The following is a 17,750-nucleotide window of genomic DNA, read 5'->3' as shown; positions in this document are numbered from 1 at the left end:
CTTGGAACTATATTATGTCTAATATAGGTTTTACAAACATGTAATGATTGAAAAAGAACACTAATTAAAGAACACTTAGGTTGCCAAGCAACAATGGAAGAAAAATGTTTATATGTTTTTAAAAGTTGGGCCCACCCTATAGCCAGAGATATTAGGATGATTCTTTTGAGCGTTAACATAGAAAATCTGGCTTGGCTGAAGACTAGGTGTCAGTTTGATCCTAGAAGCAAAAGGGATTGTCCTTTTTTGGCTCTTCCCTGTCTCCTTTGCATAACACATGGTTGAGCAGTACTATGGAAAATAACCAACGCCAGCCTAATCAAAATGATAGTAATTCTGTGCCATTAAAAATGTTATTAGATATTAATTCCATACACTTGCTTCCCTCCTTGTACATAGAAGTGAACAACTAAATGAGATAGCTACTTTTTCACCAATGTGTACATTACAGTTTCAGAAAAGGTTTCAAAGAATGCTTCAGCAATTTGTGTCAGTGAGGTCACTCAGAAGAATGAGCCAAGGTTCATGTCTAATTTCCCCCCAGGAGATAATCTTAACCGGTCAGAATAAGCTTCTGAACAAAGTAAAATTTAAGAGGCCAAGAATATTCCAAAATACTGTGTTATCCTAGTATATAAACATTAGAGTCTGGCAGTCATATACTCTATAACTGCTAGGGATTGTTTGATTCCCTGTGAATAAAGTACCTGTTTTATCACATACCTTAAGAATGAAATAAATGCATGGGTGTATTCATTTTGTTCTTTGATTTGTACTTTCTGAAAGGAGAGAAACATTCTCAGTTTTGTTGCCTGGAGAATAATATAGTAGATGGGTTTGTTGTTGTTTCCTTATCCAAGGTTTAGAGAATGAGAGATACCACGTATATCCGAGCTTTGTGGCATGGGCAAAATCTAAGAACAGCTTTCAGGCCAGAGAAGTGTGAATGCTCAGGATCTGACATCAAGTGAAAGCTGACAAGATTTCAACTGAGGAAGGGCTTGAGTCGGAAGAGTGTGAAAGAGTAATGTTATAGAGACTACATAAAAATGGTGAAGAAGCACAAAACTTTAGACAAAATAGGATTTCCAAGGTGCTCAATTCAAAACTAGGCAGGTACCTGTTGTACACAGCCCTTCCACTATGGTGTATGCAGCATCTTTTGTAGGTATATGGAACAAAATGACTGGGAAGAAGAAAACATTACATGAACTATTTTTAGTCTCCCTTTAAAACAATATTATTTTCAGGCCTTTAAAATGTTTAGAATGCCCTCCCTCCTCCCATTATAAGCTTTTAGTTCAGGCTTATTTTTATTCACAGTTTTAAAGCATATAAATGCATTTTCTCTTAAGTATTTTATTGTCTTTCCCATACTTCCTTAAATTTATGATACCTGTTCTGTTAGTGTAGCTTTCCCCTCCTCTTCTGATGAACTCTGGTCAAAAACCAGACATGCTTGTGCCAGAGTCCTTAACAGTAACTTATCCAGGTTTAGCCTCATAACCTTAATTATATGTGGAATGTGGAGAATGTTGTCTGCTGTTTTTCTTTATAACAAGTCAGTAAACCCCTAGTCACTTGCTCCTAGTATTAAAACATTCCTTGTAGCTTTAATATTTTGTTTAACTTATATAACATCTTTAGGTAAAATAAAAGTAAACCCTCAACATGTTTTGAATTAATATCTTATTATAAAAGTTTATTTTGTTTTGTGATGTGCAAAAATTGTCTCCAGATGCAGTCATTTAAAATTATTATGTGCCCTCTTTTGTTGTAGGAAGAAGAGCAGTGTTAAAATGTTAAAAGCCGTTTTGAAGAAAAGCAGAGATGGTGGAAAGGCAAGCAAGAAGGAATCTGGTAGGTGTATTATTTAGTTTCTATAACTAATCTGTTACTCAAATTATCCTCAAGGAAGCTTGGAATAAAGCAGGGTTGGGCAACTGTGATCATCCAGATGTTTTTTTGGCCTATAGAGCTCCCATTAACCCTAACCAGCATAGTCGGTGTTGATGCATTATGGGACTTGCAGTCCAAAAAATCTTGAGGGGCACAGTTGCCCATTCTTGTAATAAAGCATTCTCAAACTAGTTTCTCCTTTGCCAGAATGATATTTCTGGGAAATAGTGGCGTGCAGCCCCTGCAGTTTAGATTAGCATATTAGTGTGGTAGAAGAATCTGTTTACAGAAGCTGTTCTACAAGCTGAATTACACAATTATATCCAGCCCTTCCAAAAAATATAATTTGTGTATTGCTTCCTTGCATTGGGAGAGTATTGTACAGTCCATTGGTTTTAGTTGGCTGGATATTATATTTTATAAACAGAGGTATGTGTAATTGTTTTCTCCTTTTTGTTTAACTTTCCCACAGATAGACACACCTGTAAAAAAGCAATTTTCCGGATCGTTGTTTGTTATTGTGTGCCTTCAGGTCGTTTCTGACTTATGACAACTCTAGGTTCTATCACAAGGTTTTCTTATTCAAAGGGGGTTTGTCATTGTCTTCCTCTGAGGCTGTGTGACTTGCCCAAGGTTTGGCTGAGCAAGGATTTGAACTCTGGTCTTCAGGGTCCTAGTCAAGCAGTCAAACTACTATACCATGCCAGCGCTCATTGGAAGCAGTATGTTGGGCTAATGGAACATGCATATATTCCTCCTCTTGAGTAGTTTTTCTGCTACTGGTAGCCCACAGGCAAAACCTGCTAATTTTTTCCTCGCAACCTCCAAAGCAAGAGTCTTTCTAACTCTTCTTCTTTTTCTAACAAGACCTTTTCTTTTTCTTGCTCTAAAACAGTACTGATGAGCAAGCAGTAGCTGATAGCAATAATGTACATACTTAGAATAGAACTAGGTAGTTGATTTTTGTTGAAACAGATTTTAGTGGGAAGAAAGTGGGTGTTTGTGGTTGTGGAGAGGCTTTTAGAACAAACCGCAAGTGCATCTGTTCGTATAGGTCGTGAAGAGCAATGGTGTCCTTTTAACATATGCTTGGTCATTAGATAGAGGCTCATGTTCTCTAAAAATAAATGTTAAAAAATTGTCTTAGGGCTGTGTGGAGAGCAAGAACTTGTCAGAAAGGAGTCTACCACCAGGCACAGTAAGAAAGTTCAGGGAACTGCTGTGATGAATATCTGAGCTGTTAACATTTTTGTGATATTTTTCCTTCAGCCTATCAGGTCAAAGCAATGTATTAAGACTAGCCTAAAAGTTTCTGCATAACGACTAAAGCCTTTAAAGCAAACCAAGATCCATAAGCAGTACTGAGACTAAATCTTCAAAACTTAATTTGCCTGCAATAAACAAACTATAATTAATTGGCTGGTATGGGTTGAGATGTACAAACCAAGCAGATTCAAGATAAACTTCAGTTTTATGATGTGTTATCCCAAGTGGCAATCAGTATCATTTGCATGCCATGCGTTAGTGGGAAGAGTAGGCATACCCTGCCACTTGCCTCTTTCCACCATCATGAGTGGCTAAACAAACCATAAGAAATTATTTATTTAGTGAGCATTTAAAAATGGGGCTGTTGGCTTGCCATGGCACTTCCTATGTGACCGACTGTAGGGGGCATCATTCCTCCCCATTAATAAGCCGAGGGAGCCAGGGTTGTCAAAGAAGACTCAGTGGTCAGTTGGCCAGTATGACTACATAGAACCCAAGTGGTACCTATTTATCTACTTGCACTTTTACATGCTTTCAAACTGCTGGGTTGGCAGAAGCTGGGACTAGTGACGGGAGCCTACTCCGTCACATGGTCCTTGGGCCTCAAACTGCCAATCTTGCGATAATCAGAGTTAGTGTCTTAACTGCTAACCACCTCCTCCCAGGTGAAGGATACTGGGGGTTATTGTTTACAATTCTTCAAATGACAGTATGTGAGTTCTGTGTAAAAATACCCCCATGACTATAGGTTATTAAAATAACTTATCTGTTAGATTGTTCATTTAACATAGATGTTTGGCTTTCTTTAATGCTGAGTAAAGACAAGTATTTGAACACAAGTGCAGAGTAAATTAGTAGTTATTAGTGCTTCCGTGATAGGCTTCTTGTGCTGTTGATGAGGTCATACCTCTCAAAATCATAGAATAGTGTTTGACATAGTAAAACTAGTCAAATCTACTTGGTCTCTGTTGTTGTGTATACCCTGTTTGATAAGCTTTGGATTTTATGTGAAAATTTTCTGCCATGAAAATGTCTGATCTTTTAGTTTTAAAAGGTGAACTTGTGCTCGAATCTTTTCAAGTTACAGTTTGACTTTTAGTCATTTTTCTAAATACATTACTCAACAAAAGATGCTTTGTTTCATATTCATGTATGGGTCTGTTTCTGATTTCTTCTGTACTGCTGTGCCCAAGTTTTTGTGGTTCTTGGTTATAATAAAAGAGTTTAGTACGGTGGCATTTCTGCTGAGCAGTAGGTATTTTTTGTGGTGCTACAGTTCCTAGGGAATTTGTTTAAACTCCAATGAGATCTCAAAGTAACAGACCTTCTGTTTTGTATTTAAATTAGCAATTCCCACTAATTGCTTTGAAAAAGCCAAATAATTCATACTATTGGAAAATCTATTGTTGCCACTCACGTGGAATGCATAATAGTAGATGGGCAGGATAGCAAAACAGGAAAACTACACGTTTATGATGGTAAAAGAACAAAATTTGTGTCTTAACCTGAAATGGAATAAAATGTTGGTTGGTTTCTGATGTAAACATTTTAAAAAATGATTTTGGTTTCATACTTTCTTATCTCAACAGACTTTAAGAAATGGTATTTTCTAGCATTAGAATATGCATCATCAGAGGTGGAAAGAGATTCTTACCTTAGAAGTCTCAGGTCACCAGATTTTTGGAAGTAGCTTTGGGCTAAATCCAATGTTCTCTTAATGGAATTTTTCAAACTTTCTTCCTTCCCTCCCTGCAAAACTCACTCAGGAGTTTTTTCTGGACCTCTGAAGATCGTTTTTGGAGTACAGAGTGCTGCAATGTGGAAGGAGAATTATACCCCCGGCCCCAGTTCTGCAAGCTTCCATCATGGAAATCTATATTGTATCCTGTTGTTTTCCCCACAGTAGCATTCATTCTTTTCTAGAAGCTGTAGTTCTTCTTCATGGTCTCTGTGAAGCACACAAATGGGTTATTCTGTGCCTGCGCAGCAATTCCGGATCCTACTGGAATCGCTAGGGAAAACTTTTTGGCGGTAGTTCTGCCACCCTCTATATAAGCTCGGTATCTTCCTGCCTTTTCTCAGTTCCTTTTATCCGCCGCGTGAGCTGCACAGGGAACCTCGCTTGGAATTCGCTCCTTTACTTTCGCTTTTGGACTCTGATCTATGGTATTTTTTTCGGCTTGGTTGACCATTCTCTGGTCTTGTCCCTTTGGCTTGTCCAACGATGTCCTTGCACTCTTTCAAGAGGTGCACCAAGTGCAGAGGAAAGATTCTCAGCCAAGATGGCCACTCTATGTGATTCCGTTGCCTTGGTGAGGGTCACAATGTTTCCACCTGCCCTCACTGCAAGAAGTTAGATATTTTATATCGGATCACCCCTTCTGACAACCCTTGGCTGTTCGAGCACCCCTGTCCAAACTCTGTCATTGTCGAATCTTCCCAGCAGGCCTCAAGGTGGGAGGGTATGCAAAGGATTGTAACATGTTTGTAACCATCCTGGGCATAAAATACTGTTTGAAAACACTGAAATTCTGGACCATGTCAACCACTACCAAGTCAGGATGCACAGGGAAGCCATTGAAATCCACAAACACCTGGACAATTTCAACAGGAAAGAGGAAACCCTTAAAGTAAACAAGGTTTGGGTACCAGTCCTGAAAATAGCAAGAAGAAGACTCAACAAATGCAAATGAGAAATCTCCCAGGGTCAGGGGTTTCTGAGCAGACAATGAACACTAATTAAGCAGACACTGATCCTCCTTTGCATACCTTCCCACCCTGTGGCCTGCCATTAGCAACAAAACAATCCACATGCAAATCACTCCTGCCTTTCCAGGTCACACAATATATATACCCAACTCCTTTCCAGGCAAGCATTCTCTGAAGATGCCAGCCACAGATGCTGGCGAAATGTCAGGAAGAAACTCTTCTAGAACATGGCCACATAGCTCGAAATACCCACAAAAAACTATGGATGCCGGCCATGAAAGCCTTCGACTTCACTAGGGTTCCCTACTTGTGTATGGAAACTCACTGGGTGGCCTTAGATCACACTTTCTCAGTCTCAAGGCAAAGACAAACCTCCTCTGAATAAATCTTGCCAAGAAAATCCATGATAGATTCTCCTTAGGTCACCATAATGACACAAAAAACAGTCTATCTTCTTATTTTATCCCATAAGTATTGATTGCAGTGATCCTTCAAACAGTGTATGCCCTCAAACTGTCCAGAACATGCTCCAGCACCACGATCTGGTCCTTTGCATTGAATCAAAAAGGAGCAGATTAAATCCAACTCCTGTTGGTGCCAGTTTGGGACCACGGCAGTGGCCCACTTTGGGAACAGGCTGTGCGGTCACCACAGTCCTGGGCCAATCACAGCTGGAGAGGCCTCCAGATGCTCTTAATAATAATAACAATAACAACAACAATAATAACAACAATATTTATGTATACCCCACTCTTCAGCCAAGGCTATCAGAGCGGCTTACAATTTGTAAATTAGACATGATTAGACTCTTTACCAGCCACGTGCTTTGGCCCTGTATCACTCCTATTTTAGGATGGGGCAATTACATGAACATGCCTTGCATGTAGAAAATGCCAAATTAAATCCCCGATATTTCAGTTTAAAAGGATGAGGTAAAGGTGATACGAAAGGCTCTCTGTGTAAGATCATGTTGTGAACCTCTTCTGCTTAGAGAAGACCTAGATGCATCAGTGATCATAACTAGTGCAAGTCAGCTTGCTTCTCTCCATATGACATATTTTCTAAAAAAATCTTAAGTTGTTTTTTACTTATATACTTCTTTATGATCTTAATTCTAGTTTGTATTTCTTAATCCTATAGCACTCTACTAACTTATTTCTTAAAGTTACTCTTGGCAACTTTATACTTTCCATATGCTTTGGACTGCACCCCAACTTCCTTCCTGCAATAAATAGCAGCTTCATGTGTATTAAATTTACATGCATATGGATGTTATTTATAATATCCTTCTCTTTTTAAACATTCTCATGGATTAAAATGATTAGGAAGGATATTTCATAATTGTCTTGCTTGGAGTACTCAGTTGAATGTTTTGTCTTCCTTCCATTAGACTGTTTGTGTTTAATGGATCATATAAATAGGAAGGAAATTCTTCTTTGTGTTATTCACTCAGTTGAATAAAAGTTGTTTGATCCTGCTTTTTGGTATGTGTTTTGTTGCCTTTCAGTATTCAGTTTGGATGTAATTACAGTGTTCAGAGATATGTTTGGTACTGTGAACGTGTCTTAACAAATTATCATTTATTGATATTTTAATTGTCAGGCATGGAATATCTTGGGCTTCCTGTTGCTTTTAAGGACATGTCTTTTTCTAGCCAGTAAAACATAGCCAGCATAATTTATAACTAAATTATTTATAACTAAATTATTTATAAATTGTTTATAACTAAAAGAAAAAGTGTACCAGATTTTGACTTGAGCCTCCTAGTCCAATGATCACTTGATTCCCTTCTACTTTACAGTTGTTTGTTAGAGATACAGATACCAGTTTTAAATGCTGAATTTGAAGCCTGACCAATACTTTCATTTACATTAATATCTATATGGTTAATTTGTCTTAATATAATTTTGCCTTTAAAGCCTGCATTAGATTCTTGTATATATTCTCATCTCAATAATCATAGGTGAAGAAAACTATATATGCTGGACATAATGAGTTCTTTTCTGCTCAATTCCCACTTTAAGGATAGGATAATTGGAATTCTAGAGTCTCACAAACGTTCCAGCTTAAAAGTTCTTAAAAATAATTTATTTCTGAGTTTTAGATGTGGCTATCTAAATCTGGTACATGTCAGTGAATTATTTTAATTATGTTTAATGTTCACATATTAGCAATAGCAGTTTCATTTATATTTCATTTATATATATGCAATAGCAGCTTCATACCACTCTAAGCATTCTCTAAGCAGTTTACAACTATAAAGTAATTGCCCCTAACAAGCTGGGTACTCATATTAGTGACCTTAGAAGGATGCAAGCCTGAGTTGAGCTTGAGCCCTGGCTGGTATTGAACTCGCAGCCTTATGGTTTATAAGTGAGTGGCTGCAGTACAGGCATTTAACCACTGCACCACCAGGGCTCCTTATTGTTGTATTATATTATATATTATTATTATATTATGTATTAGAGAGTCCTAAAAGGTTTTTTAATTGCTTATGCTTTTTTAGAGGATTAGTCCTAAGTTCTACATTCATGTAAGTTCTACAGAAACATCATTTGTAATATTACTACAATTCCTCTCTTTAAAGGATGTTAATCTGATTAAATGCTTTGGTTATATTTTATAGATAACATCCCCTTTTTTTCTGTTGAGCCATGCTTCAGTGATTACACTGAGTGGAACTCTTGATACTAGAAATGCTAGGTATGAGACTGGGTTAAGTCTAAAAAATCAACATATAGCAGAGCAAGTTCATATATAATTTATTTGATGCAGATGGAACTGTTGATGCTCCAAAACTGAGATGTGATGCTTTATTTTTTTATAGGTCAATGATTTTTGAAAAGAATATTGAAATATGAAACTATTTTATGGGAATTAGTGTTCAGCAACTCTCAAATCAATATTCAATATGTTCTTTATTCTAACTAAATACACCACTAATTACATGTATGAAAATTGAATATTAGAATACAGTGGGTCCTTGGTATTTGCTGTGGTTTGGTTCTAGGGTCCCCCATGGATACCAAAATCTGTAGAAGCTCATGTCCCATTATATATAGTGGCATAGCAAAATCCTATCATTATATAAAATGGCAAAATCAAAGTTTGCTTTTTAGATTTTTAAAAATTATTTTCAAACTGTGGATGGTTGAATTTGTGAATGCAGAATCCATGGATACGGAGGAGTGATTGTATATTATTTAGTTGGTTATATTGATATTTCTATCCTGATCAAGATAGCATACTGTACACCATTCTCACTATTCCCGTTTTATCCAAATAATAACCTTCTGAAGTAGAAAAATCTCTTTTCCTTTGACCAGCAGGCTAAGACTTTTTTATAAGCAGGCCTTTGGCTTATGATTTAAATGACAAAAAGGCTTGTAATGGGATAATGTTTTAATCTGTTTTTAGTTTTTATTAATACTTTGTTTAAGTGTGTCTTGTTTTAACCTTGTGGATTAAAAAAACCTGACATTTAATTGCTTTTTAACTTTTGTACTTTTGTATTTTTTAAAAAAATTATTCTTTTTTTATACCATAAATCTTTGGAAGCTACCTGGGACCCTGTATAATGCAAAAGGCAAGATATAAATCAAATAAATAAACATATATATATATGAGAATAAACACTTGCTGTGTTGCTGCTGTATCTTGAGTTTCAACTGCATTTAATTTTGTTTTAGCAGCATTCGTAATACTTGATATTACATGGTGATCGTGTGGGCATCAATTTCTTGTTCATTTTGAAGCTACCAAGCCCTTTGACTGTTTGAACAGCTTGTTATTGTGAATGCATCTTACAAAGCAATCTGTGTATTAATACATAACACAATCCATCTTTTAGGTTAATAGAACTCTCTGCCAGATAGTATGGTGACTGATTTGAAATATTTCTTGGCATAAACTATAAACCAAATGGAGAAGATATCTGTTAGAGAACTGAGGCATAACATTTGGAACTTTATAAAAGATCACATCTAGATGATTTCAGTGGTTCTGGTTGAAATATTAAAGATGAACTAAGGCCCTGGACAGACGGTCCTTTTAGCACGTAACGCATACGTGCTAGGGTTGCCTCGGGGCATCGTTTACAGACACCCCACAAAATAGCGGTGCCCTGTACACATGGGCGCTGCCATTCTGACGCAATGGACACTTAGCGTCCGCATATTGTGGCCCACTTGTGATGTTGCGAGTGCGTCAGTGGCACACTCGGACTTCACAAATGTGCTGGAAAAAGAACCCGCTTTTTGCGGGTTCTTTTTGCTGTGCAAGGGAGCCGCGTGGTTTGTCCGCTGTGGCTCCCTCGCGCAGCAAAGTGTCTGTACCCCGCCTTTGCTTAATTGTAGATTAATATTGAACCGATCAGTTCCAACCTTTTCCGAATTGTGACAGATGCTGTGAATTTCAAGATGTGGATGTCTCTAACTTTTAGCCTTTAGATGTGTTGAACTACAACTCCCACCTCCCCCAGCCATCATGGTCATGAGGGATGCTGACTGGGGTGAGAGAATTATAGTCAGTAGGTCTGGAGGGCACCATTTGGCAAAGGGCAGAAAAAGGCAATTGTTTCCAAGAGTCTTGTTAAGAGCTGGCTATAAGGAAGGGCAATTTATCCAAAGAATTAACTGAATATTTAAAAAGTTGAGGTCTCATATCTAGTGTTCAGATTAGAAGGAGGAAAAGATGATCCAGTTTCCCTTATTGGCAACAGCTCATTTTTTGTTGTTGTTGTTATTGAAATGTGGTTTGATTAAAATTGAGAGATTACCATAGCTTGTAGATTTCCCACCCTCACCCTAGTTTGAACACATCCCTTCCTCCCTGCGTAACAAACAAGAAAAATATATCTTTCAAATTACTATTTCTTTGTCCTGCAGCTCCCCATGAAAAGCAGTCTTTTACTTCCAATTACTACCATTTCTTATTCCAGTTTTAAGGGAATTAACCCTCTTAATTTTCATGCTGTGTGGTAGGATTTAGAGTATGGTCACAGTAAAGCAGTTGCAAAAATCTGTGGAAAATGCTGCTTTGTTTATTTTGACCAGTCATCCAGGATGGTTGTTATGACTACTGCTGACACTTCACTGTCAGCTAGAAGGTTCATACCACCCTGAGCTGGAAAGAAAAGAGGCTTCTGTATATATCAAGCGGCAGTGTTTTATGTGTGACCATTTGTAAATAAATGTGCCGTATACTTAGTGCTGATCTTAGACAGCAGTTGTTTCCAAGAATACATCTGCTTAAAATACCTTTGAGTTTCAAAATGAGTTGTGTTTCTTTAAGAAGAAAAAAAGAAAAGAAACACAGCATTAAGATTTTTGTCTTCAAGGCAAGCAAGGCATATGCTGATAGGCATACTTGTAACCTGAGAATTGGTGCTTGTTGCTAAGGTTTTCACAATATATGTTACTGAAGCTATAGTCCAAACATTGCTGCTTTTAGTGTTTGGAATACACATAACACCTCTTTATCCCAGACTCTGTAACCTCTGCTCACCTTTGGCTACTCCCTGTGGAATTTTCCCCCTCTCATTTTGCTTTTGCTTTTAATTGCAAGGCCAAGGGGCATGAACTCTTTGGCTGAAATGAAATTCAGTTCATTTGATAACTGTACATCAAGCAAACAATTAGATCTGCATTGGGCAGAGTGTTGCTTGTGGGCTGCATGCAGCCCCCTTGGACCATTAAGGGGTCAGTGTTTTTTCTTTCCAAAAATGTGTTTTCCTCCAAAATCCCCTGTCCTGGCCTTGGAGGTAGAAAAGAACCAGAGGATCTGCTGGACTCGGTCCTTTCCCCCACTGCCATTCTCTTCTCCTTCTGTGTCATGTCTTTCTTAGATTATAAACCTGAGGACAGGTACTGTCAAATTAGCAACCTATAAACTGCTCTGAGAGCATTTGTGGCTAAAGAGCAAAGTATAAATATAAATGAATGAATAACTAAAATACCCCAAAATGTCCTCTGGGGGTACACTTCCACCACATTTCCTTCCAGGCCAATTTAGGAATTTAGGCCCAGCAAATGCCCTTTTTTAGGAGCAGGAAGTGAATTCTGCTCACATTTTCTTGTTGCCTCTCGTGGGTTGACCCAGGCTGGTCCAGAACATGTTGAACATATCCTAGAGGATATTTGAAGATTTGGTTTTTCGGAAGAGGTTGGGGGACAGGAGTATTTGGGGTGGAGGGGTACAGACCTTCAAGGTCTTCTGGGAGGCTGGTGCAGCCCCCTAGCCTTCCACATTCCACTGATTAAGTGGGTTTACTGTAGTTGGGATTTACAATTGGATTTAGACTTTTGTTTTCTATGTATTTTCAACAGTATCTAGCTAAGAAGCACTAAAAGTGGACTAAGGCATGGGCCAGTATTAGTCAAGGAAAGAAAATTGTCATTGGTACAAGAAGAAACTTATTTTCCTGAAAAAGTAATTTGAATGTGAAGTGATAATTTTTGTCAGTGCTGTAATAGGGGTGAAAAAGGTCAAACCACCCATCTTGATGTGTGCAATCCTGGCAAAAAACAATCATCTGGGTCTCATATTAAGGCTTGTTTATTTGTTTGTCTGTGTGTTTTAAATGACATGGGTTGAGATTCTGCATCAGAAAGCATGATGTATAACTTTACAATGAAGGTGCTATGTTGCTGAAATAGTGGGCAACCATGCTAGTGGCTTGTGATGATGCACAACAGGGCACAGTGCAATATGCCCCATTGTGCAACAGGAGCTCCTGTTGTACAATATAGCCTGATGCGCAACATATCTTGATATGCAGTTTTTCCTCTTGTGTGTTGAGACACATGCATTGGGACACATTGGGCATTGGGAACTTTGACAGTGACTATGCTGTTTGCCCCATTCACACAGTGGTCCTGGAGATGGAACAATGTGTCTGTTCCCCTCTTGAGAATACGACCTTGGTGCAGTTGACCCTTATGTGAATGTGAATCCGACTACAATGATATAATCTGACCTAACAGGGTGCCAGCTATAGTTTCCAATATTGTGTTTAGAAAAACATCTGATTGGGCCCAAAGTTGAAGCCCAGTGGATGCTGTGAGATTACCTTGACATTCCACATACTGTATATACTCATATATAAGTCTAAAAAGTTCAGTCAAAAAATTGACCCCCAAAACCTAGGTCGACTTAGCTACGGGTCAATGTAAATACTATACTTTAACTCTTATTAAAAAGGGAACCATCCCCTAGTGGAAGGCAAGAGTGCAATCTGTACTGGAAGCCCTGACTTCCCTTTACTCTACTCTATCCAGCCTTTCATGTGAACACAAACAGTTAGCCTGCCATAGTTTTGTAGGGTTTTTTGGCATTGTTTTCCTTTGCTTCATCATTAAAATCCTTTGTTGCATGTCTCTAAGTTTTACCCTTGACTTATCCAAGGGTCATATTAAAATCCATAATTTTGCCTCTGAAACCTGCCCTTGACTTACTTATACATGAAGTCGACTTATAGTTGAGTATATACGGTAATTGAATCTAAGCAGCAATGGCCAAAGCCCCCAGTCAGTACATTGGATGGGAAATCATTTGGAGCTTTGTGTCAAGAGTGAGATAAAACGTACAATAAATGAAATGTATAGGTAGTGTTATTCCTTCCCCCTTCCTCTCGTAGCCTTCAGCTGAGTGTGCTCTTGAATGCACAGAGACATACCAGCGCACTGGTTACTTTCTCAACAGTTTACTGAAAATGCAGCCTCGTATTCAGACAGAAAGCCTTTCTTGGGTCTTCTGCAACTTGGATATGTTCACCTGGAACTCAAGCATGTTCACCTGAACTCCCACTAGAAAAGTATACAGCAATGAAAGCCATGATTTTATATATCCAGAAGGCCATGTTTACATGCTTTGTGCCTGTTCTTCTGATACCTCAGGGGGATACAAATATCTGGAAATATTTGTAGCAGGAAATCCCCTGGCAGGTGTCCAAAGACAAAACTGGGTGTGGGTAACTAGCTGCATTCATTTCAAAGGAAGTAAGCAAACAAGATAAGAATGGCCAATTAGGAAGTATATTGTTGGTTTATTTCTCAGGCTGTAATCATGTATTTGAAAATAAAAGTTATTTTTTCATTTGTGTACGTATTAATTTGTTTAGTAGTTATTTGAAATAGGTGCTGTCTGCCCTGTGTATTACAGTTGCAGAGGAAGGGCAGAATATAAAGTTTCAAATAACCTGTCATTCAATTAGTATAATAAACAGTATAGTATAGTTAGTAATATAATAAACAATAGTATTCCCTAAATTAGGAGTAAGCACCACTGAATAAATATAAATGCATTAGATTATGTGGTTAGCCACTTTTACTTGTATGACCCAATGCCTTTGCTGTGGGTCTTTATTATAAGGATCGCACCCCCCTAACATATAGATCTCTAGATAATAAACTCTCTCTTAATATTTGCATAGGTTTTGCCTTCCTTCCTTCCTTCCTTCCTTCCTTCCTTCCTTCCTTCCTTCTTTTAAAACTGAAAATGGGAACTTAACTAGTTTACCAGAATTTTTGATCATGATTCCAACTATAGTAGGTTGAATATTTAGTGCTTTCCCCACAAGACTACTTTTCACAAAGATAAACGATTTCAGTTTTCAGGGCTTATCTACATTTGACAGCGTACTCAGGGCTGCTCCTGGAGTATTCTGAGCCCTAATCTCCCTTGGAATTCTCCCCTTATCTTGCAGGTTTTCCTCAGTGATGATAGGTGCCCCCCTTCCCATGTGGTCTCCGTTTGTTGCCTAGTGTTGCTGCTGAGGACAGGTGACCAGCTATGCTGTAGATGCTGGGTGCCTTGTTCTGACCTCAGAGACTTACATCTGCATCAGTGGCAATGGGTGACAAATAGGAACCATGGGTGAAAAGGCAGACATTGGCCAGAGATAGATGTGCCAAAAGGTCTCTCCAGAATGATGCAGGGCCATTGAGGAATACTCTTTGGTTTTCGTCGATCAAGCAGCTACAGATCAACCAAAAAGATTGATGATTTATTGCCTGTCTGCAGGAAATTATGAGGAACCTTGCTTTGTGTCTTAACTGAAATCAAGGCATACTACATCCATAGTATTCCCCAATCTACCAAGTTTGTGATTCTGTCCAAAAAAACCCCAAACAAACAAACAAACAAACAAAAATGGACAATATTTCCATGGCATCATATGTTTTTGTGAAATTCATGCTGACTCTTAGTAGCAATCATAAGATTGTTTTGTAAGTATTCACAGTCAGTTCTGTTCTAGAATCTTTCCTGGTATAAATATCAAGCAAACTAATCAGTAGTTCCTCTGTACTATTTTCCATCTTTTTCTAGATGGTGAGAACATTTGCTGTTATCCATTCTGCAGTGACCTCACCTGCAATATTAGTGACAGTGGAATTGCAATTGTTATTTACTACCCTTGGATTCAGTTGATTTTGCCCTGGAGATTTGGATCCATCTAAAACCTACCGTAGCCAGACACTTCTCCCTGTCTTGGACTTTGATCCCCTTGTTGCATAATTTGGCCTGTTTTCCTCTGTTGCACCAAAACCACTGTTTTGAAGAAGAGAGGGGCAAAATTGGTGTCAAGTGCCTGTACATTCTCTGCCACCTAATAGCATTTCTCCATCTCCTCCACACAGTGGGCATACCACTTCTTTGTTCTTCTTCTTCTTGTTCCAAACATACCCACCCCTCTGTATTGCTTTTAATCTCTAATTCTAAACTTTTCTTTCTCCTGACATGATCTTTAAAAATATTGGCTACTCATTTGTACACTTTCTTGACAATTTGCCCCTGCTTGCATTTCTTATATGTGTCCCTTTTAAATTTCATCTCATTCAAATGCTCCTTATGTAGACATACTGGTTTCTTTAGGTGCCTCCTACTTTTTGTCTTACTGGAATTGGTTGTGATTGTGCCTTCAGTATGTCATATTTAAGGAACTCCCAATCCATCAAGAACAGTCTTTTCTTTGAGTATTTCTGACTATGGGATTTGGCACAATACATTTCTTTGAATTTATTGGAAACTGACTTTCTTAAAGTCCAGAGTGTGATCCAGGTATATTTAACTTCCCTTTTCTTTTATATAATGAATCCAGAGAGAGTTCAGTTTGTTTACTCATTTTTTCCTTGCTACATCCCTGTTTACTTTTTTTCCCTGGTGGTGAGGGTATCATCAATCTCCTTGTCACTTTTTCTGCCCTGGGAAGTGATGATGTCAATAATATATTAATTTTAGTTCAGGATTCATCAAAGAACAATACAGATAGGTACAGCCAGAGGAAGCCTCAGATCTGAACAGAGAAATGATGGGTGGATGATCTGAAACAGTTTTATATCATAGCAAATGACTTGATTTCTTAAACTGCCTGAATCAGACTTCAAATGTTTTTTTTCTCCTAACTTCTTTAACTTTACAAAAATGGAGCAGACATTTGATTGTCCTTTTTGTGAAAGCATTGCAAGAGTTGTCCTCCTTACATAATATGTACACATATCCTGTGTACCCATTGTGGTGAGTGTCACCTGAAGGTTACTCGATCCAGTATGTTTCAGGGTGGTTTTAAATTTCTGTTGTGCCTGATAGTAAAAGTGCTCATTTGCTAGAGAATGGCACAGGATACTATCACCTTAACTGAGGAATTTTTCCAAGTGGTTTGTGAGGGAAGACTTTGTTCATGGTAGCTGGATTATTGCTTTTATGATTCCCTCTGTTTCCACGCTCTTAGAGTAATAGATAAAACAGCAACAATAGTGTCTAAGAGACAAAAAACCAACAACAGCAGACTGAGTATATCTGCGAAGTTTGCAGATACAAAAGAAATCTTTGGAAAAAGTTCTTATGTGGGAGTCACAAAAACAACACCATAAATGGCTTGAAGGAAAGACAGACTGCTTGTCAGTACAGCAGTAGATAGCCAGGTTGAGAAAGGATGAGTAATGGAATGGAGCGACTGAAAAGGGAGGAGGTAGAAAGGGGTAAATAGATATAAAAAGTGTCACTATAACCACCTAATTCTGGAAAGATGCCATTTTCTGCTTTACACATGGAAGCCATTATGCTCTGTCCCCAGGGGAAAAGGTTCGGAGTTGCTTACAGACATCAGTGGCAAAATTCAAGATTTTAATGTAACTGGAATTAGGCACAAATACGGGTGCCCTGTCAACCCAAACAAAGACAAACAAATCTCCCCACCCACCCTAAACCAGAATGATGAACTGATTTGTAGACACACCTTTCTAGTCCTATTAATGTCAAGGAAAATAATTGTAGGGATAACATTGTTTCAGTGGAAAGGAAAAGTGGGATGGTAGACTTTGGCTTGCTTGCTTGTTTTTACTGAGTTATTTCATAATTCCCAGGGTCTATGGCCCTATGCATTTTTATACAGAACCAAATAAAGGGCTTACTCCACATTAGGTGTCACTAGGATTGCAACTAAACTAATAAAGATAATTCTCTTTGTGGATGGAGTTTCCTTAATATCACTTTATCTTGTATATACTGTATTCTCATGTTGACTGAATAGTAAGTTCCAAGAACATCAATTGTTGTTGGCACTTCTCTATAGTGTGTTTAGGAAGTGAGTGTGCAATCTAACTCTTGTAAGTAGGAAGGACAACAGAGAAAGGTCATTCTTTGTTTCGTTTTTAAGCCTTGTATCCCATTTCCCAGCAGGAAGCTTGGATTGGCAACTAACTACTTTTCACAGCTATTTCTGACATAAACCAGTCAGTCAGTTGTCAGATATTAATACTAGCAGAGACTGAAAGTCTTAAAACTGACATAGCAACATGCTTTTGACAGCGAAGACTAAAAAGTGGTAATCTTTATAGTTGTTCTTAAATTGGAAACAAAGATTGTTCTGTTTCATC

General features: G+C 38.1%; 1 protein-coding gene across 5 annotated transcripts in view; it reads left to right on the top strand.

Annotated features, from left to right (window-relative positions):
• Window positions 1-17,750, top strand: part of TANC1 (tetratricopeptide repeat, ankyrin repeat and coiled-coil containing 1) — a 178,805-nt gene that overhangs the window by 68,761 nt on the left and 92,294 nt on the right. For all 5 annotated transcript variants that reach the window (XM_089519957.1, XM_089519958.1, XM_089519956.1 and 2 more), the window contains one exon: window positions 1,781-1,860. In XM_089519957.1, the coding sequence (XP_089376083.1) occupies window positions 1,800-1,860 (61 nt within the window). In that variant the 5' untranslated portion in view covers window positions 1,781-1,799. Of the gene's footprint in view, window positions 1-1,780; window positions 1,861-17,750 lie in introns of those variants that run through there.

Source organism: Sceloporus occidentalis, unplaced genomic scaffold (assembly GCF_023333645.1).
Source record: "Sceloporus occidentalis isolate IW3139 unplaced genomic scaffold, rSceOcc1.0.p SCAF_4, whole genome shotgun sequence".
Classification (NCBI taxonomy): domain Eukaryota; kingdom Metazoa; phylum Chordata; class Lepidosauria; order Squamata; family Phrynosomatidae; genus Sceloporus; species Sceloporus occidentalis.
The sequence above is the reverse complement of the archived record's forward strand: the minus strand, read 5'-3'. Positions and strand labels throughout refer to the sequence as shown.